Source organism: Ictalurus punctatus, chromosome 5 (assembly GCF_001660625.3).
Source record: "Ictalurus punctatus breed USDA103 chromosome 5, Coco_2.0, whole genome shotgun sequence".
In the NCBI taxonomy this organism is placed as follows: Eukaryota; Metazoa; Chordata; class Actinopteri; order Siluriformes; family Ictaluridae; genus Ictalurus; species Ictalurus punctatus.
In genome coordinates, this window is record NC_030420.2 from 30,935,388 (window position 1) to 30,957,656 (window position 22,269).

General features: G+C 41.6%; 1 protein-coding gene across 1 annotated transcript in view; it reads right to left on the bottom strand.

Annotated features, from left to right (window-relative positions):
* The window catches only part of grm6a (glutamate receptor, metabotropic 6a), a 76,795-nt gene that overhangs the window by 13,295 nt on the left and 41,231 nt on the right, over positions 1–22,269 (bottom strand). Inside the window, exons 4-9 of the mRNA XM_047155728.2 lie at positions 21,742–21,877; positions 17,267–17,421; positions 16,266–16,406; positions 13,679–13,879; positions 8,383–8,522; positions 2,992–3,615 (exon numbers count right to left, since the gene is read on the bottom strand). Coding sequence (XP_047011684.1) covers positions 2,992–3,615; positions 8,383–8,522; positions 13,679–13,879; positions 16,266–16,406; positions 17,267–17,421; positions 21,742–21,877 — 1,397 coding nt within the window. The remainder of the gene's footprint in view (positions 1–2,991; positions 3,616–8,382; positions 8,523–13,678; positions 13,880–16,265; positions 16,407–17,266; positions 17,422–21,741; positions 21,878–22,269) is intronic.

Genomic DNA, 22,269 nt, shown 5'->3' on the forward strand with positions numbered 1-22,269 from the left:
ACTTAATAGTTGCTTAACTATTAGTGCAGGAACTCCCAGTCTTCTTAATTTATTTTACTCTAAATATGAAGACAGATTTTGTGTGCTACTGTTTAGAAATGTAGTCGAAGAGATTTTGTACGTGTTATTTTTCACTCTCCTGACACGCTGCGCTAGTGTAGGAGTTCAGCAATAAGCCTTTCCTTGTCCACCTACCTCCGCTAGTTCCTCGACAACATCGAGTGATCCTGACTCGACAGAACAACAGAAGCAGTTCTGAATTTGACACGGAGAATAAACGCATCCTTCTCTGTCTTTTAGCATTCGGTTTAAAAAAGCCACGTTGCCTCTGTGCTAATCAGACCAGAGAGAGAAAATAAAATGAAAAACAGCTATGAAAATCTGTGAAGATTTTCTGACCGAATATCTCCAGGCCCTGTAGCTACTCTCTTGTCAGACGAGCTGTCTTCAAAAGCTAAATAATTTACCAAAAGACGCTATCTGAAGATCTGCTAGAGATCCCGGTGAGCTGGGTCAGCTATCGAACGGCTGCTGTTATTTAATTCAGTCCTCTGAAATATTTTTCTTGGGTCCACGTCTGGACTACAGTCTGCCAGTGGACGACCCTTGACCTTGTTATACAGTGTAGTTATATGAATGAGGAATGAAGTTCTCGATCTGTCGAATGTAGGTCTGGACCCAGTGATGCATCCTGGGAGAGGAAAGGGTTTAACCCAGAATGGATCACATCTCCATTTTCCCAGAATGCACTGGGATCACTAATGAGATGTTTGAGGTGATCCAGATGTGTTTTGTGTTTGTCACCTCACTCCAATCACACACACACACACACCTGTTCCCAATTACTGGCTCACAACAAAAACATGCACAAACCTCAGTTCTTTGTGATCCTTGCCGATCACTTTTGCCATTACCAAACCTGCATTCTATTATGCTTTTGACCGTTGTCTAATTTAGCCCACTTGTTGATCTATTGTGTGTCTATGACAGGGATCTTCAATCTTGTCCGCAAAGGTCGGGTGTGCCTGCAGGCTTTCATACCAGACAAATAAGAGGCATACATGATAGCTGAGTGGAGACGAACTGATTAAATGAGTGGAATCAGGTGTGGCTCCTGCCTGATTGGAATGAAAGCCTGCAGCCACACCAGCCCTTTGTGGATAAGATTGAAGACCCATGTCTGACTTCTGGATGGAGTTCTCATCACTTGGAAACCACTCACTGCTGCTAAGGATGGCCCCCATATGGACAGCATAAAGATACATGAGATTAATGTGGCTGTAATCACTTAGAAACCATGAAGATGGCTTTGGACTGCAATAGCCATGATCAGTTTTGCACTCAAGTCTCCACCAGTGACCGGGTGATACACTGATAACGACAAAATACGTTAAAGCTGTATTGAATTTCCTGGGTACTCAGTTGCACGTTTTGACTATATAGCACACAGTTATTGAAAGGAATTCTTTATAATTGCACTATTCGTTGTCACCAAGATGAGGACGGATTCCCTTTTGAGTCTAGTTCCTCTCAAGGTTTCTTCCTCATATCGTCTTGGGGAGTTTTCTCCTTGCCACGGTCACCTCTGGCCTGCTCATTACGCAACAACGTCCGTTATTAAAAGTACTATACAAATATAATTGAATTGAATTGACGTCTATGTCATCTGCGGCAACTTCAAACCAGACAAACGTCTCAAACACCATCCACCCTTTTCTCTCTTTTTCTGGGTCCTGAAGACGTTCCTGTAAAGGAAAATGACTGACCGTCACAGCGCGCTGATACTGGAGACTTCTTCCCTAAACATCTTCTTACGTAATCGCATCAACGTACATGTTCCTCTGTTGAATAACATTTATTTTAATCTGTTTATTATTAGATACATTAGACCACGTGAAAGATCCGCCATGCAAGTCCTTGTGTTACTATAGAAACGATAGCTTATTATACTAAGCGCGTTAATCACAAACAGGCCAATACGCTAGGAATATATACCGCGTTTTCTGTCTAACGTTCATTTCAAGGATCAGAAACACTTCCATTTCGATCCATGCTGACTCTGTGAGGCCAAATGCAACAGAATGATGGATGTTTTAAGAGTTTTTAACAATGGCGCTGCTGTGGTTCACATCACTTCACTGGGAGCCCATTAGAAGAAGAAAAAAAAAAAAGTACACCAAAGAACGTAATCTCACAGCCTGATTAAACGGCTTATTATAACGATAGCCTCGATTTATATTACATGTCACAGTGTCATTATTCATTGAATCATCCTCAGCGAGGGCTATTATATATTTAAGTAACCGGAGCTCAGGATCAAAACAAAGACCCTGGAGCTGTAAAGTACGCCGCTGTGGCACTCATTTCATTATTGTTGTGTTAAATACATTCATGCTGCAGTGACACAGTCAAAGCAGTGTGCATACTGGGATTGTGTATTATTCTTACAGATGCCACCAAACCTAATAGGTAGGTTCCTTAGTGATATGTATATCATATAAGACGTTTCTAACAGGCTACACTTTCAAAAAGAGCTGGAGAAACGTATCTAGCTTCGCCAACGTAAATTGTGCGAATGCATATTTGGTCAATTAACTCTTTCGGAAGGACCTCGTGGAATAAATATTAATCCAATACACATCAGGATATGATTTCATCCTAGCCACTCAACCTTATGATTATCTGAGCACAGTTCCAGCAATGAAAAAGGAGTTTATGTCTGAAATATGGGACAAATAAACAGCTTTTGAGAAGAAGTCAGTGTGCCTAAAATCAGGTTGAAATATGGAACTCTTCTTTGAAGTACAGACGACCCGATAGCCGCACTTATATATATATAATACAATAATAATATGTGTATTATATTTATATTTATTAGCAATAATATAATATGTCGACGCTACAACGCTATAATCTTGTTTTATTTTCTAACATGACCAAACATGATTGATGAATCTCCTGAGCGCTGGACTGCGACCAGTTTTGTCTCACCTGGAAGGAGACGAGGATGAAGGTGATGACGAGCTGCGATGTAGGGCTGATGAACTTCGGCGCCGTCACCGACTTCTTGCCCTGTTCGAAAATGCGGTAGATGCGGTTGGTTTTGGTCAGCATGGCCGAGTAGGTGATGCACATCCCGAGGCCGAGCAGCAGCCTGCGTAAAGCGCACACCACCGTGTTCGGCTCGGCGATCATCAGGAACGTGATGAGGTAGATCAGGAAGATGCCCGTCAGCAGCACGTAGCTCAGCTCGCGCCCTGACGCCCGCACGATGGGCGTGTCGTTGAAGCGCACAAAAACGATCACTACGGACAGAGTGGCTGCGATGCCCAGGATGGCCAGGAACATGGGCACGACAGCCCAGGGCGAGTGCCAATCCAGCTTGATGATGGGTGTGGGCGTGCAGGCAGTGTGGTTCGCCGTGGGCCTCATGTCGAACGGACACATTTCGCACGTCAGCTCGCCCACCTGGTACTGATAGCCATCGCAGGGCTCGCAGTGCCAGCAGCACGGTACGCCTTTCACCATCTTCTTCCTCTCGCCTGGCTGGCACGGGAAGCTACACACAGAAGCAGGGATGTAATGCTCGCCTCCGGACCACTGCATCTCCTCCACCTGAGGCATAATATATAAGTTTATAGTAATCAATGTTTTAGTTAATATACAGAATAACTCAAATTATGAAAGGTTCAAGCAGTACTTGGTACCATAATACAATAAGTGGGGAATAAAACATAAGTGGAGAGTGCTGTTATAAGACAATAATCAATAATTGATTTGATTGAAATAGAGTTGATTATTTTCCAGTAACAGCAAGAGTTTTATTCCTCTTAAACTACAGCAGCTTGCCAGTGCTGACAATTTTTTCAGCTTCAGTACTTTTTATCCATTTATAGTTACATTTCATTGTTGCTAAACAAGTCATTCCTATTATCACCTACTTTATCGCAGCTATAAACAGTCTGATGATGGGTCGCTGCGTGGCGTAGAGTGGCGTAGCTTTATAGTTTTTATAGTTTTTGTTTGTTTGGTATTTTTTGTATATCGAGTCCATCTAGTTTACAATTTGCAGCATAAACGTAGATTTATTGTGGCTACATGTGCGTTCTAAGGTCGCTAACGCGCCACACTGTAGTTGACATCGACTAGTGAACGATACGGATTCTAGAAGACTCTTTTGGTCATTGGTGTTGTAACATTTTTAAAAAATATTTTTTGAGCAAGTATCACGTTCATCAATTGGATATATTCTCCCGGAGAATCGGCGACCTGCATACTCGCGAGATTTTCTGTTGCAGCCACAATTCCACCCTCATCAGGCTATTGTTACAGAGAGGATTCCAGAAGAAAGAACACGGAAGAGGCCATCTATCCAAAGGGAATCTTCTCAAAACGCTCAAAACGAGAAGGGGAAAGAAAAAGGGAAGAATACGAGCTAGACTCAAACGGGAGAAATGTAAACATCGATCGTCCCCCTCAGTCATTACGGCTAATGTCTGTTCTTTCCGTAGCAAAACTGATGAACTGCAAGCTAATGTGAACTATATGCATCGATTTAGGTCCGCTTCTAGTTTGGCATTCACTGAAACGTGGCTAAATAAGAACGATGATGATGACACTTTACATATAGATGGCTTTGGGATTCCCCTGAGACTCGACCGGGATAATGTGCTTACGGGCAAACAACATGGCAGTGGTGTTTGTTTTTATGTAAATACATGCCGGTGCTCAACGAGTGTCGTATGGGAGAACTTGTGCACGTGTGACATTGAACCTTAGGCCGTGTCCCTACGCCATTTTTATCTGCCCAGGGAATTTCCACAGCTTTTTTTATATATCGGTTTATATCCATCCGAAAGCAAATGCCACCACAGCCGCCGAGCATATTAAGAAAACCTTAGACAGACTGGAATTACTATCTCTTTAACCACTTGGTTCTGCTGATCACCATACTGTATTGCTTGGACCAGCATATTTACCGGTTATAAGGAGGGCAGAGAAGGTTGTAAACGTTGTTAAACGATGGACTAATGACAGCATTGATAGGCTACAAGGATGGTTTGGAACAACTGATTGGAATACGCTCATAGCTCCATCTATTGATATTAATGAGCAAGTGGATATAGTAACGTCGTATATATATCTTTCTGTGTGGAGAACATCATTCCTACTAAGCAGGCTACCATCTTTCCCAACAACAAGCCCTGGGTGACTAAGGAAATTTTTAAACAAGAAAAAGAGAGTTTTCTACACCGGCTCTGGGGTTTGAAAAAATACAGAGATTAAGCGTGCTATTAAAACGGCTAAACTGAAATATTAGAACAAGATTGATCAAACATTTACTCAGGGGAACCTCCATACAGCCTGGCAGGGTCTTAAGAACATAGGAGCAGTTAATATTGCTCCCACTGCTCGTAAGCACATTCAGGTTACAGGTAGCAGTCCAACATATCTTCCAAATGACCTCAATTGTTTTTACATCAGATTTGAGACAGATAATAGCACTCAAGTGGAAGCAATCATTTCTATTCTAAAACCCGGTGACTCTGCCCTCACCATAAGTACAGAGTAGGTGGTGCAAGCCTAGATTTAAATTCCTTCGATTTATATCGCGCTTTTCCAGACCCTCAAAGCGCTTTACATTCTATGGGGAGAAATCTCCTCAACCACCACTAGTGTGTAGCATCCAGCTGGATGATGTGACGGCAGCCATAGTGTGCCAGAACGCCCACCACACACCAGATATTAGTTTAGAGGAGAGAGCGATGTAGCCAATTCAGAGATGGGGATTATTAAGGGGCCGTGATACAGAAGGGCCAATGGGAAATTTTTCCAGGACACCTTAGAACTCTTAAGAAGACCAAAGTTAAATCTGCACCTGGGCCGGATAACATCTGTAGCCGAACCTTAAATAAAACATTGTACGGAGCAGTCATGGGGTGTGTTTCAGACTCTGTTTCAAAGCTCCTCGGATAGTGGTGTAGTCGCTCAGCCGTGGAAACATTCCAGTTATTCCGATACCAAAAAAAAAAGAGCTCCATTAAAGCCTTAAACGATCTGAAGCCCGTTGCTCTCACCTCTCTTGCGATGAAGGCTATGGAGAGGGTTATTAAAAATGATATCACGAAAGTAACTAACCCACAGTTGGACCCACTTGAGTTTGCCTATCGCACAGGCAGAGGGGTCGATGATGCAAAGGTGTTTATCTCAGACATTGTTCATAAGTGAGTCTTCTAATACCACAGTCAGGTTTTTGTTTGCTGATTTTATTCCCGGATTCAATACCCTACAGCCACATGTTGTTGCTGGGTAACTCATCCGTCGTTTTCATTTGGAGGACCATCTGATTTTTTGGGATAATTGACTGTCTGAGCAATAGGTCTCAGAGAGTGCTGGTCAACAACATCTTTTCTGACCTTCTATATACTTCAACTGGTTCTCCACAGGGCCGTGTTCTTTCCCCTCTGCTCTTCCATCTGTATGCTGATGATTGCAGGTCCACCCAATCTAACTGTCATCTGATTAAGATTGCTGATGACAACGTCTTACTGTCTCTGCTTTCAGGCCCTTCACAGCATCATGGCCCAGCTCTTCAGGAATTTGTCGAGTGGTGTGACAACTCCTGTTTGGAACTAAACGTGAACAAGACGAAAGAAATGGTAGTAACCTTTTCTAATAAGCAGAGGCAGACGGCTACGTCAGTCACTACTGTTATTCACGGAAAGCCCGTAGAGATTGTTGAGGAGTACAAGTACCTGGGGACAATTTTTGACAATTTGCTGAAATTTACTTCCAACACGGTGGAGATACTCAGGAAATGCCAGCAGCGGCAGTACCGTTTAAGGAAGATCAATTCCTTTGGGGTTAGTCAGAACATCCTTATTATGTTCTACTACTCCTATATTGAAAGCGCCATTACATTCTCTATCGACTGCTGGTTTCATTCTATTAACCTTCAAAATGGAAATGGTTTCCGAGCACACAGATAAAGTCTGTTCAAAAATGATTGGACTTCCTATTAGGGCTATTTCTACTATACGTGAACAGCAAATGCAAGACCCTTCACATGTCCTGTTTTCTGTTTTTGAGTGGATCCCCTCAGGGCGACGGCTTCGCTGTCCAGGCTGTAGGACACAAAGGACGAAGGCAAGCTTTATTCCTAAAGTGGTGCAGCTTTTAAATTCTCAACCATCTCTGACCCCTTTGTTTACCATAGTTATATACATATACATTGGGGGCAGTGGTGGCTTAGTGGTTAAGGCTCCGGGTTGCTGATCGGAAGGTCAGGGGTTCAAGCCCTGGCACTGCCAAGCTGCCACCTTTGGGCCCTCAAGCAAGACCCTTAACCGCCTCTGCTCCAGGGGCGCTGCATCATGGCTGACCCTGCGCTCTGACCCCAGCTTCTTAACATGCTGGTGTATGTGAAGAAGAAGAATTTCACTGTGCTGTAATGTCTATTATTTATTCATTCTTATACATGGTTTGGATTTATTTTTTTAAATTTTAGATATCTGCCTGTAGCAGATTAGATTTAATGTGTACATGGTGCACACGGTGTTATTTATTTAATGTACGCTGCTTCTTATATACATTGTTCGTGTTACTCTACGTGACATCGTAAATTGCCCCTTGGGGACAAATAAAGTGTTTGAATTGAGAACTGAATCGTCTTTTTCGTCTCTCTTAAAGTTGAAAAGACAAAAAAAAAACAGAAATCTCTGTCCTGAAGACGTTCTCATGTTGGAAAACGTAAAAGGACGGCTTGACCTCTGACCTTTCTCTTTACTAAATCGCTGTGAGGAATAAAACTTCTAAATATTCATAAAACCTCCGGGTGGTAACTTCGTGGTGGGCCGCATCACACCATCCCATCCTTGATTATTTTCCTAAAACAGCACAACAACAAGTGTATCATTCCTTACTTAAGAGTGTGACGTATTGTATTAGTTCATTGAAACCGGGTCACTTGGTACGTACTGGACTCCTCTAATTATATTGTAATTATTGGTAATCATGTATGGTTCAATCCCACCTTTGAATACTGTTCATGTATAAAGTAAAATTCATTACGTAGTTCTTTTTCAAGACTCCTCTCGACATTTTCCCCTCTCACTACTGCGTGTGGCTTGTTAATTATCGGTCCAGCCGAGGGTTTTTATTCATTTTTAAAGCATGCTGTGCTGCCTCACACAGTGTGTATGTGTCATGCCATGCACTGCAATGTACTGACCTCCTGATCAGACCAGCATACATAGAAACACAGAAATAGGATGCATAAGATTATCAGCTCTAGTTTATACAGGATTGCTGAGTTATGTTTTTGAAGTTGATGCAGAATAAGTTTATTTTTTTTATATATTATAAAATGGGAAGTGGACCCACGTTGATTCGGAGGTGGTTCGTCCACTGGCCGATGACTTTGTATCCTGGGCTGCTTGTGTTGCTGAACTGATACTGAAAGATGTCGTAGCGACCCGGAGCGTCGCCGTTCTCATTGAAAAGGACACCGGTGCCAGCACTGCCTGCAAATAACACAAAGAAAATATATCATTCAGATTGTGTGTAGAGTTCGCATGTTCTCCCCGTGCTTCAGGGGTTTCCTCCAGGTACTTTGGTTTCCTTCCTCTGTCCAAAGACATGCGTTGTAGGCTGATTGGCATTTCTAAATTATCCATAGTTTGCGAATGGGTGTGTGAATGTGTGTCTGATTGTGCCCTGCGATGGGTTGGTATCCAGTTCAGGTGCCTCGAGTCCCCTGGGATAGACTTCAGGCTCCACGTGGGTGGAGGCTCAGGTGGTTGAGCGGGTTGTCCACTAATCCTAGGGTTGGCGATTCGATTCCCGGCCCACGTGACTCCACATGCCGAAGTGTCCTTGGGCAAGACACTGAACCCCAAGTTGCTCCCGATGGCAAGTTAGCGCCTTGCATGTTAGCTCTGCTACCATTGGTGTGTGAGTTTGTGTGTGAATGGGTGAATGACAACCAGTCTAAAGTGCTTTGGATAAAAGCGCTATATAAATGCGCCATTTACCATTTTACCATTTAATGCGCTTTACACAGATACACAATTAAGTGTCATTTAGTTAGAAATGACCGTTCCCGGGGAAAAAAAAAAAAACATTGGCTTGTTAATCAACAACAGCGACAACAACAACAAAAAAATGCAATTCTAGATAAAAACAGGAATATGAAAATAGCAAAATATCCTGCGTGGCATTAGGTTATCTAATAACGTGCATGTGTTTCACTTTATAGTTTGACATTTCCCAATAATCAGCTCGTGTTTATAAAGTCATTTTATTTTCACTCTGTTGTTTGACATTTTCATAGTAATCAGCAAATAACTCGTGTTTATCAAGTGAACGTTTTCTTTTAAAAGGAAGCAGATTATAAAATATGAAAGCAAAACAGACAAATCTAACAGAGTGAAGTGGGCATTTTCACGCTCTTCGGTTAATAAAGTCTCAGCCACAGAAGGATGATTATCGGTAATGATTTGACTGTAAAACCGAGTACATTGGAATATAAAAGGAAGGAAAGCAACCCAGTCTCACACACAAAAATTTGATATGTTGCTATAGAGGGTGCTGCAAATAAGTTAGATCCATTATAGATGGTATCTATACATATATAGCTTTTTTAACCTTAGCGGTTCTACAAAGTGCTTTACATGTGTCTCATTCACCCATCTACACACACCAATGGTAGCACAGCTGCCATGTAAGGCGCTAGCTTGCCATCGGGAGCAACTTGGGGTTCAGTGTCTTGCCCAAGGACACTTCGGCATGTGGAGTCATGTGAGCCGGTAATCGAGCCGCCAACCCTACGATTAGTGGACAACCCGCTCTACCACCTGATCCACAGCCGCCCGTCATAGGAAACTAATCACCGACAGGATGGTGTCACGTAGTGCAACACAAAGCAGAGTTGCTCCTACCGTGTTTTGACGTTTCCAATAACAACACAGTCTGAAGTGTTTTATTCTTGTTCCGAGTTCCGCAATTTACAAACAAGTACCATTTTTATGTATTAATCAACAACGCTTCATACTTTCGTTATCCTTTTATAGTTACATTTTATGTTCTGGAACGTTTTCTAAACAAGTTAGTTCCTGTTATCACTTATGCTATAGTAGCTGTAAAGTACATTCGTTCTCTCACAAAGTTATCACGACAAAAAAAATCGCAGCTCGTCATGTTACTGTGACATCACAAACCCCTCCGTCTTGTGTCAGAAATGAATCAGCACCTGGAGATTTTTTTTCTTTTTAATCTAATTCAGGTTTTAATTCTTAAGTCCCTCCCTTTGGGTGCTGCACTTTTTTTTAAAAAATAACACAAACATTACTTTCTTTTTACTTGACCTTTAAAATAGATGTCTAGAACCACATAATTAACTTAGCTGCACACACGATTCCCCCAAAACCACAAGCTCACACTCATCCATCACAGTAGCATAAAGGGGCGGTATGTGTGAGGGAGTCCCCTCGCTTTGCTTTCTCTCCAATCCAACTGAGCTTTTCGTGTTCTCTCACTTCTTCCTCGCACACCAGCTGCTGGATATGGAGGATCCATTCATGCATACTTTAACATGATAAATGTTGCATACACGGTCTATTCTGGGCCTGATTACATTAAAAAGAAAAGAAAAAAAAAAACACTATGCAAGAAACTAAGAAGGGAAGGAACACAGCGGCGATGTGAAGGTTTGCGATTTGTCCCCCTTTCACTACGTCGATCCCAAACGGACGATCGACTCGGTCACATCAATTATTATGTGATAATTTGACAAGATTTGTAGTTCCTAATCATCTTGCTAAGCAGCTTCAGTCACTGTTGAAGGAACAGCAGGTTTCTTTATGCCTCATTTGAAGTCTTAGGATAAAAATAGGGACTCCTTATGGGGGTTTTTTCTTCTTCTTCTTCTGAAATAATGCATGTTCCTTGTTTGGATGTTCCAAGTTTTCAGTCTTTTTACAAAAGACTGAGTTTCCTTTTTCCAAGGGGAAAAAAAAAAAAACTTTAATGGACAAGCCCTTTAGAAATCCAGGGCCAAGTGTGGCTGGAGAAATAACATTTTATAAACGCTCCCGGGGGCAGAGATGGGCCGGACAGAATTAGAGAAGGGAAAAGAACAGAAGGAAAGAGCGAAAGAAAGAGAGACGCTCTGGTAATGGAGTGCAGAGTTAGCCTCGATACAGCAGTGCTACAGAACTCACTCAGATGAAGTTGTACTGCAGGGCAGAGTGGTGGTTATGAAAGTCCTCACTATACACAATACAACCTCGCTGACCTACAGCAAACACCGGAATTCATTACTGAATGTCTTCTGAGAATGTCGTGATGTATATACGGTTGAATCCAGCACTTTTAATGACTTGCATTCACGTGAACTTGTTAAGATCACTGTATACGGATTGCCCACTGTAGAAACTCTACAGACATAAAGTCATCAATACCTATGACTGTCATCAACCTACTATCAACTAATCATCAGCTTGTGAGATCAAATCCTGACGATGCCACGGACGCCCATGGCCCAGAGTCCAAGAGAGCAAAACTGGCTTGGCGGGAGGGATGACGTGTAACCTTCTCCGCTGTCAATCACTAAGCAGACATGTATGTGGAAGAGGGCAGTACGCGGGTTCGTCTGAGTGTGTTACACTGCTCTGTGAAGCAGCATGAGCAAAACGAAGCAAGCTAGCACTTGCTAGAGCTCGCTAGTTGTTGAGAATTTTGCAAAAGACCAAATTAGGGGAGAAAATTACAGTTTTTTAAATTCTTTTTCTTTTTTCTGAGGTTTAGCAGAAATCTATACATAGTCTATAGACTAGTGGTCACCAACCCTCTTCCTTGAGATCTTCAACCGAAATCTAACAACGATGAAGGCAATGAGTGGATGGTCAGGTGGGCACGATTATGATTGGAAGCTAAAGTCTTCAGGACGGTAGATCTCCAGGAGCAGGGCTGGTGATCATCGCAATAGACCATTCATTCATTTACCTTCAGTAATTCAGTTATCTATATCCTGCTCAGGATCACGGTGGATCTATCCCAGGACCGTAAACCAAGCTCAGGATTGAACCAGTGACTCTGGAGCTACTCGTGACACAACCGAAGCCAGTCCTCTATAGATAGGGGGAGCTCAGAATTCTTACAAACAAAGACTGCTTCTACAGACCACCTTAGGACATATTTATTTGTGAATTGTGTGCTATAACATTCTGGCTATTCACTGAAGTTGACATTATTTAGAGCTCTGCTTGTTTAAAATCCATTCAATTTTCCTGTCCAGTCAAATCAGCTGATAAGAACTGAATAATTCATATTATAACCCCCCCATCCCATAACCAGACCCCCGGTTATGCGTCCCAGAATCAGTGAAATACAACAACAACATGCCCATTTTTTCTTTAACTTTATTTAGATAATTCACTTTCCAGCCATTTATAGACTAACAGCTCATCACAGTTTAATGGCATGATGTTGAAAGATAGATCAATGTCATTGGATATGTTGTTGAGAATCAGCTGATTGGCCGATAGATGGTTTGTAGAGCATAGTGTGGATGGAACTGCACTTTTTGCTAAAAAAAAAAAACAACAACTTCCATTTCAAAATGTCTCTTGTCCTGCTGATTTGATCGATGGTTTTTTTGTTTTTTTGTTTTTCGTTTTTTTTTTTTTATGAGAATGGGTGCTAAATTAGGCTCAGGAAATGCACAGTTCTGCTGATTGTCGCGTGTGAATGCAAAATGAACGCAGAAATTTTAAAAACCTTGTTTTCAGTGACTGCATTTTGTGTCAAAACATTTTAAAATAATGAGAGTTCAGTACAGTTTCACAGTTCATTATCCTAACTAACTGCGTGAAGGGTTTCGGAAAAAAAAAGGAACTGAAAAAAAGCTTGTCAGTGAAAAGAAAAAAAAAAAACCAAAACCCTACAAATATTCGAATGAATTATTACCCTAAAAATCTATTACAAAAAAATAAGTACTTTTATCTGCTATCGAGCCACATGATATTATGAAGATGCCAGTGATCCTGACCCTTTCTGCTCTCCGGACCTGCCTGATTCATCCTGATGCACTATCTCTGGATGGAGCTCTCGTCAACTGGAGGCTACAGCCTGGAGATCGCTGAGGATGGTACCGCTTGAAGTACCATGGAAATGGTTTTGGACCTCAATTCCACATGGACGTTCTCGCTGTGGTTGCTGAGACTACGGTTGCAGCGATGGCCTTGGGACTGCGATTTCCACATGCACTCAGGTCTCCTTTAGTGAACAGTGGACTAGTTCAGCAAACAGACTTCATGTTAAGACCATAATGACCTTTCTTTTACTCTCACACTATCCGTCGTTACCCAGATGAGGACGGGTTCCCTTCTGAGTCTGGTTCCTCTCAAGGTTTCTTCCTCATATCATCTTAGGGAGTTTTTCCTCGCCACCGTCACCGTCGCTCAATAGGGATAAACTCACACACTTAAAATCTCTATCCTGTGTTTATATATTTCTGTAAAGCTGCTTTGAGACAATGTCCGTCGTTAAAAGCGCTATACAAATCAAATTTCATTGAACTGAATCTAAAAGATGTGATTCTGCCTTACTAGCAATTCAGGTAATCTAAGTAAAGATGTGTATGTGTGTGCTTTGGTCTGGAATCCTTATCTCGACTCACCATTAAAGTTGACAGCGCGGATGTAACTGAGCAGTAAACGTCCCTCTACGGGGTCCATCTTAGCACAGAGTCCCATCGCCCCCGGGCACAGGTCCTGGTGCATGTTGTGTAAAGCGTGTGCCATGGCGTAAACAGCGTCAATCACAAACTGCACCTTCCCCTCCTGCTCGTACGGTGAGTCACGGCCGATCCGCTCTTTACCTGAGGGAAACCGAGAGAGCGAAACAAGGGATAGAGATATCAATTTCGAGCGACAGCCAAAAAGGTGAGACATAAATGAATACGCATCAGCAGAGTAAGACAAAGAGAGAATGAAAGGCGATCAAAGTCACCCATCACTGTCACGCTGTCATAGCCTGCACTCGGAGAGAAAACTATTTCTTCCTTCCTGTCACTTACACTGAATTATCACGCAGCCTCACCGGTGCAGTTGTTGTTTTTTTCGTTTTTTTGGGGGGTTTTCTTTGGATAATTAAATATAAATCACTCCCAAAATGGCAACAAAAAATGACACATTTATCCAAAGATGTCAACAAAATGTTTTTATGATGCATGATTAAGAAGAAAGGCAACGTATCAAAGATAAAGCTTGACAAAAAAGAAAAAAAACATAAAAGTAGTTGTTTTCCAGTCTGATGAATGTTTGAAGATTCTCTGTCTTTTACCAGTTTAAAAAAAAAAAAATCCATCCAAACAAAACAAATTCTGCAGAGAAGAAAATGACTGAGGTTCGTTAAGGGTTCTTCAGATGGCTAATGGCTCTAGCGCTCTAATGTGGTTCTCTAAAAACCTCTGTTTTTAAGGTTCTACGTATAACCTTTAAACCTAAATGAACGCTTTTCGTAAAAAAAATAATAATAATAATAATACTTCCCTCTTTAATGTGATTCGTTTGAATACACTCACACCTGAGTGAGATTTATACAAACTCAGGAGCTCTTGTAGGAATACAACAGTTTTCCCCAATTAACAGGATTTTATTGAATACCACATGCACCAGCGAACGATTTACAAAGAAATCTATTCATCTAGTTTAAAAAAAATCCATCAAAAAAGGAGTACCTGAAAAAAACCTCCCTCGAATTCTGCCATGTAAACTGAGATAAACACTGTCCGATCTTATCCACGAAGTGTGACAGGAGGTAAACATGATACAACGCAACTCGTTCATCTGACAGCCGAGTCCAACTGATTAAACAGGCGGAATCAGGTGTAGCTCCTGCGCTGTCGGAATGAAATCCTGCAGCCACAGTGGTGCTTTATGATCACGATGGAAAAATCTTGCGAATATGTGACACGCACAACTGAACACAAACATTTCCAAAAGAGAGTTAGAAGAGGACCAAACCAAAACCAGTGACTTAATGCAAAGTGCTTCTAGTCAAGTTTGTCTACATACTGATGACGTTCCTGGGTAGTTATTTCCAGTCATACAAGGCCACACTCTTTTGAGAGAGCCATGAACCAGAAATGGATCAACAAAAAGACATCCCTGCTGAAAAAAACAATAGAAATCCTCACAGAATTTGGTTTTAATGGAAACTATAATGGTCCCTGTGGGTCTCGACTGGTAGTTCGTTGCCTTCTATTGGTGGAATGTTATGTCTAGTGGATATCATTAAAGACCAATAATGGTAATGGTTTTAATGGTTATCTGATGGTTTGTAATGGTATTTGTAGTGGAAGCCATTACAATTGGTATAATGATAACAAGTCTTTATTTATCACATATACATTACAGCGAAATTCTTTTCTTCACATACCCCAACATGTTAGGAAGTTGGGGTCAGAACTATGGGCTCAAGGGCCCACTAATAGCAAGTTTGCAGTGCTGGGGCTTGAACCCCCAACCTTCCAATCAAAACCCAGAGGCTGGCTTGAACCCTCAACCTTCAGGTCAGAAACCCAGAACCTTAAACCTTTCAAGCATACATGGCATTTGCGGTGTTTCGCTCAAATCACACGCAAATAAAACATATTTCTTAAAGTTGTTTCGGCTACTTTCTTTGTTACACACGGGGCCAAGTACCCTATATCGGCACATGACTCAGCATAAGAATCATAAGTCAGTGTTGTTTCTGGTAATGTCTGAACCAATAAGGTGGTTCGCTCTTTTTAATGGATGGGCGGGACTTATGTAATTCGGCTGCCATTTTGAGCCCCATTTTAATGAAGCATCTTCTACTAAATCACATTAAAGTGGGAGAATTTGAAACTGTTTAATTTTGAATTCGACTCTAATATCAATGTACATACAGTATACTGTACAGTATTTCTGAAGGAACTTTAAGTTAAAAACATTGTTTCATTCCTGTAGCTTTATTCCAGGCTAAACAAATAGAGATTACATTTATGGTATTTGGCAGATGCCATTATCCAGAGCAACTTACATTTATTTCATTCATACATCTGAGCAGTTGAGGGTTAAGGGCCCTGCTCAAGGGCCCAACAGTGGCAGCTTGGCAGTGCTGGGGTTTGAACTCACACCTTTCTAAGCAGTAGATTAACACTTTCACCACTGAGCTACCGCTGCCCAGTGCACAGATTTGCTTTAAAAAAAGAAAAAAAAGGGAACAATTGGTTTCACCTGTACATTTCTTCTTTTCCGGGTCGAGCTTGATGCCTGGCCGTGTCAACTTGCACCTAAAGTCATCCTCCCAGAACTCAGCGAACCAGATATTTCTTCGGTTGTTCTCCAGAGAGCGGGATGTGAAGTACTGATCAAACCCTGAACAAAAGACGTAGAGAGTCACCACTGCCTCAAACCCAGATTGAAATCAAGCGACTTAAAGGGTAAGAAAATAACAACATGCTGTATTGTTTATAAATGTCAATGTAAAAAGGTTCAAGTCTGATAATTGTGTTAAAACAACAACAACAACAACTCTAAAATATGATCAGTCTAAATAAATCACGGGCGTTCATACTTCGTCATGCTATGTCCTCATGAACATGTCATGGAAGATACATTATCATGAGTTGTCATTATAGTTGTCCAGTTGTACAGCAGTATAGCATGAACACATTACTGGTAATTGTCACGATATCAGAAGATAAGTGTACTCTAGTTAGCACATTTGTCATGATAGATGTTAACACCCATCCTTAATGAGAACTGTAATAACACTTTATGAAATCAGTATTACATTCTATTACAGCACTGCACTATTGAACTCTATATTCTGAATGGTCAGAAGGTGTTGATTCATTTTCTACAACAACAGCTCGGGCACTTGTCTCATTCTAGTATTTTATCATTTCTATAGTAACAACTTATTTGAGGACTTGCATGCCACATGTTGTGAGGAGATGTTTCTTTAACATTATGGAAGGAGTCTCCAGTGTCAGTGCTTTGTAATGTCAGTGTCAAGACAGTAAATTTAGGTTTTCTGATAGTTTCCATAAAGTAGGAAATGAACCATCTATCATAAAACATGTGCTAACTAGAGTACACGTAGGAAATTAGCATAACTGGTCATGGAATCAAACATTAGCCAAGCTATCATGGTGTAATTGTTATATTGTTTGTTTAAATTGTTATTGTAATGTCAGCCTGCAGTCGTTCGACAAATTTTGAGGTGTCTTTACCTTCCACAGAGGCTCTTTTGGGCAGGATGGTGACGGCACCCTCTGCCACTTCCTCATTGTCCAGGATGGGGGCGCTCTTTGCTCCCCAGCTGTCTGAACCCACAAACTTAAAGTGGCCCGTCAGGTTCGCCCTTCTAGCCGCTTCTAGTACCTGCCTACACCAAACAGACAGAGAAATCATACGGAACTGTAGGATTAATGAAAAAAAACATTTCATCATAATAGATTTTATTGTCTTGCTAATTTATGTGCATTTATTTTTAGTCCTGGATTGAATAATCAGTCAATGCAGATGGGTTTCATTAAGTTTTAAGCAAACAATTAATTTATGTGTTAACTGACTTAGCTATTTAGTTAGCATTACTTACGGTGTAGTAATGATGAAGTTTATGGTTTTTTTTTAATATTTACTCATGCGGTAAATAATGTTAGTTAAGGGAATTTTAATATAAACTGTTCCACAGTAAACGGTGTTTCACTTTCGCTCAATAAGAAGAAACTTACTGTAGTCAAGTATGTTTTTGTCTTCTTTGAGAAAAACATTTGACCAAACTATAGTCATTTCTTCTATTATATTCAGGTATTCATTCATTCATTCATTGATCTTTAGTAAGGGCCGCGGGAACACATGGCGTTATGCGGGAATACACTTTAGTTACACGAGCTCAGGATCGAACCTGGAGCCATGAGGCTTTTTATAATAAATCAATTACAAATATAGCTTATGTTTGTGACTACAGAATATTATTCGATATAGAACAGTAAAACAAAAATCCAGAAGCTTGTGTCTTAGAAACAGGTACTAAGTATACTTTGAGTCCCTTACAGTGAAGTGGAACAAGAGTGGCCATTATAGGACATATCCAGTGGGCCACTACGTCTTGCCTCATTAATGAGAGCCATATCGATTCGACAGAACAACCAACTGAACTGTGATCCAGCAGAACAGCCACAAGAGCTTGTTAACAAATCAGCAACTGGCCTTCTGACTTCTCAGTACAGAAGACAGCGATTCCCTAAAAATCGGCCCCTAATTATATCTGATTTGAATTCTGTTCCAGTACCAGGGTGAATGCCGGCTCTCGCCGTGTCAACACGCAGCGCTTGTTTAGTGGTGCGAGCTTTAATGAGTGTGAAACTTCAGCACACACGTCTGTCCGTGCCGATGTGGTGGAAAGGCTGTAGGCAGCATGTCATGGGCTAAAGTTTTCATCAGCAAACACTGGCAGGCACAGGGATGTGTAGGAAGAGCTTTAAAGATTCACTGGTTCAAATCAACGCACCAGGCTCAATATTTACAACACAGTTACACTGATTCAAAACATTTCAATACCATGTGCCTAACTTTTTTTTATCACTACTGTTTATTATTTCGAGAAATGTTCTCACTAATGTGCCTGTCAGTCCCAGTGAAGGAGGCATGGTCTCTGTGCCTGTCAGGTTCACTGACAATGATGTAGCCTTTGTGCCCTTCAGTCCCAGTGAAGGTGGTGTGGCCTCAGTTTCTGTTAGTCATAGTGAAGAAGGAGGTGTGGCCTCTGTTTCTGTTAGTCATAGTGAAGAAGGTGATGTGGCCTCAGTTTTTGTTAGTCCTAGTGAAGAAGGCGTGGCCTCAGCTTCTGTTAGTCATTGTGAAGAAGGTGGTAGGGCCTCGGTTTTTTTTTTTAGTCCTAGTGAAGGAGGTGTAGCCTCAGTTTCTGGTAGTCCTAGTGAAGAAGGAGGTGTGGCCTCTTGTTCTGTTAGTCCTAGTGAAGAAGGAGTTGTGGCCTCAGTTTCTGGTCCTAGTAAAGAAGTAGGCATCGCCTCGGTTTCTGTCAGTTCTAGTAAAGGAGGCGTGGCCTTGATTTCTGGCAGTCTGAGTAAAGAAGGAGGTGTGGCCTCTGTTTCTGGCAGTCCTAGTAAAGAAGGAGATATGGCCTCTGTTTCTGTCAGTCCTAGTAAAAAAGGAGGCGTGGCCTTTTTGAAACTACATTTTTTATTATTGCACCATATGCTTGTGACACAAATGTGAAACATTCTTAAAAAAAATTAAATTTGAAATCATATTGGCTTTTTGCCAACTTTAAATGTATATTTCATCTCAACTCGTCTCATAAGGAGAAATATTCACCCTGCAAACCCTGATGCTTTCCAGTCACTTTCAGAGACAGCAGCAGTTAAAAGCGAAACTTTTTCTCTTGAACTAGACTTTGAAAATGTTCTTACGTTCAGCACACTAGCTCAGGTGGCCAGCCGTGTGAAGTGAAGACCTTCTTCAATTCAAGATTCAGGCTTTTAATACATTGACTGACAGACTGACAGTCTGTCACTCCTCAGCATTGTAGTTGAAGGTAAATGTTTTACATCGCTCTATCTCCACTTACGGCTTTTCATCCTTTGCTACTTTGGCCACCGAGCCCGTCAAGGCTTCAATGAAAGCGCTGTCAAGACGACAGCATCACAGTACCTGTGTTCAATATGAAAAGCCACTGAACGGCAGAGATAACATCAGGAAGGCTGTAATCGCTGACAGCTTTCATACCTCTGAACTCTTAAAGTGACATTTTAAAAGCGGATACAGCTCACGCTGGAGGCTGGGTCAAGCTCCTGTGTTAGAGCATTACACGAGTCAAGCTTACAAAATGTAAAATATCTCATTTGGTGAGCTGTTTTCATTATATACTACGTAATATACTAATATACTGTATGCAACATACTGTATTTTGAGTCAGAATTAGACATAAAATATATAATATATACCCAACAATATTTTATTTTGACTGAGTCTGAGTTTCGTATCTACTCTTTTACTACCAACATAATACGCATAAATATTCATAAACCCAAATCTACACGGACCCATCTGTTTCCCTGTATAACACACGGTCTGGAGATTTTACCCATCATGCTCTTCACTCTGCTTCACAGCCCAATGCCTAATTTAATTTTCCTGCCCCCTTTATTAGCCTATCAAAGCATCAAAGGGACTCCATTCTAATTATGCTTGTAATGATTTCAAACTAAATCTTCCCTCTTTTGTCTACGAATACACCCACAATACACCCTCATGCAGCTATAACAGGTGCGGAAACAAGCCAAGCAATGCACATTTGTCTTATAACTGCCTCACCATCAGCATTATATAAATAGCAGTGTATTTACAGCAGAAACACTTCCAAACAAATGATAAGCCTGTCAGAAACACTTAGAATTAACAGGTTGTGGAATTGAACAATAGGTTTCTAACAGGATCATACACCAATCAGCCATAATATTAAATCCACTGACAATGGCACCTGTCAAGGGTTGGGATATATTAGGCAGCAAGTGAACAGTCAGTTCTCAAAGTTGATGTGTTGGAAGCAGGAAAAAATGGGTACCTATATAACAGTACCTACCAAAAGTGTTCCAAGGAAGGACAACTGATAAACCGGCGACAGGTCATGGGTGCCCAAGTCTGATCCCACAGAATAGCTACTGTAGCACACACTGCTGAAAAAGTTCATGCCGGCTATGATAGAAAGGTGTCAGAACATACACATCACAGCTGGCTGCGTATGGGGCTGTGTAGCTACAGACCGATCAAAGTGCCCATGCTGACCCCTGTCCATCGCTGAAAACACCTACAATGGGCACGTGAGCATCAGAACTGGACCATGGAGTAACAGAAGAAGGTGTCCTGGTCTGATGAATCAAGTTTTCTTTTACATCATGTGGCTGCCCGGGTGCATGTGGGTCGCTTACCTGGGGAAGAGATGGCACCAGGATGCACTATGGGAAGAAGGCAAGCTGGCGGAGGAAGTGTGATGCTCTGGGCAATGTTCTGCTGGGAAACCTTGCGTCCTGGCATTCATCTGGACGTTACTTTGACACATACCTCCTACCTAAACATAGGTAGGCCAAGTACTTGGCCACAGACCAAGTAGACCCCTTCAAGGCAACGGTATTCCCTAATGTCAGTGGCCTCTTTCAGCAGGATCACGCGCCCTGCCACACCACAAAAATTGTTCAGGAATGGTTTGAGGAACATGACAAAGAGTTCAAATTGTTGACTTGGCCTCCGAATTCTCCAGATCTCAGTCCGATCGAGCATCTGTGGGATGTGCTGATCAAACAAGTCCGATCCGTGAAGGCCCCACCTCGTAATTTACAGGACTTGAAGGATCTGCTGCTAACATCTTTGTGCCAGATACCACAGCACACCTTCAGATGGTCTTGTGGAGTCCATGCATCAATGGGTCAATGGGTGATTGTAATGTTATGGCTGAACTGATCGGTATATATACATATTACACTCTATATACACTCTATATAGACTCATTGTCCACTTTATTAGCAACAGCACATTTTCTATATGCAGGTACAGTACAAACTTTCCTAATGATACTAAAATACAATGGAAAAATTGCAGTTTTTCCTTCTGTGCAATCTTGCAATGAAAGCCAGGATTGATTAGGATAGCAGTACGGACAGTACATGAGCATTGATGGACTTACTTGATGTCGTCTTCATTGGCGAAGATGATGATCCCTCGAGCGTTCGGGGTCTCCATTAATCTCTTAATGATCTTGTCAAACTCTCCGGGTTTGGGGTCTCGGGGGATCTTCATAGACTGAGCAATGCACAGGCCTCCTGTCTCACAAGAAGATAGACACTGATGTCGAAATTTGTCTCACTGATGTTGACCAGCTCCAATTTATATTAATGACCACAGAGAAGTTACGAGAAGACTGGTATAAATGCGTACAGATGTCCCGGCCATGTTTTTCAAGCTCTTTGGGACGTACAGTGCTGGGTGTGATATTAATAGGTTGATTAATTTGCTTCAGCTGAGAGTAAAAAAAAGACTTTGAAGGTTAAGGAGGGTCAGATTTGATCTGGGCCTGGAGAGCAGCGTCACTGTAGCTCAATCCACTCCCATATAATTAGCTGATGAGTTAAATATGAAGTGTTAGGGGTAAAATAAGGTAAAGGTGATACAGGATAAGAACAAAAAGTAATACAGAGGCATGCCTTACAAGTTG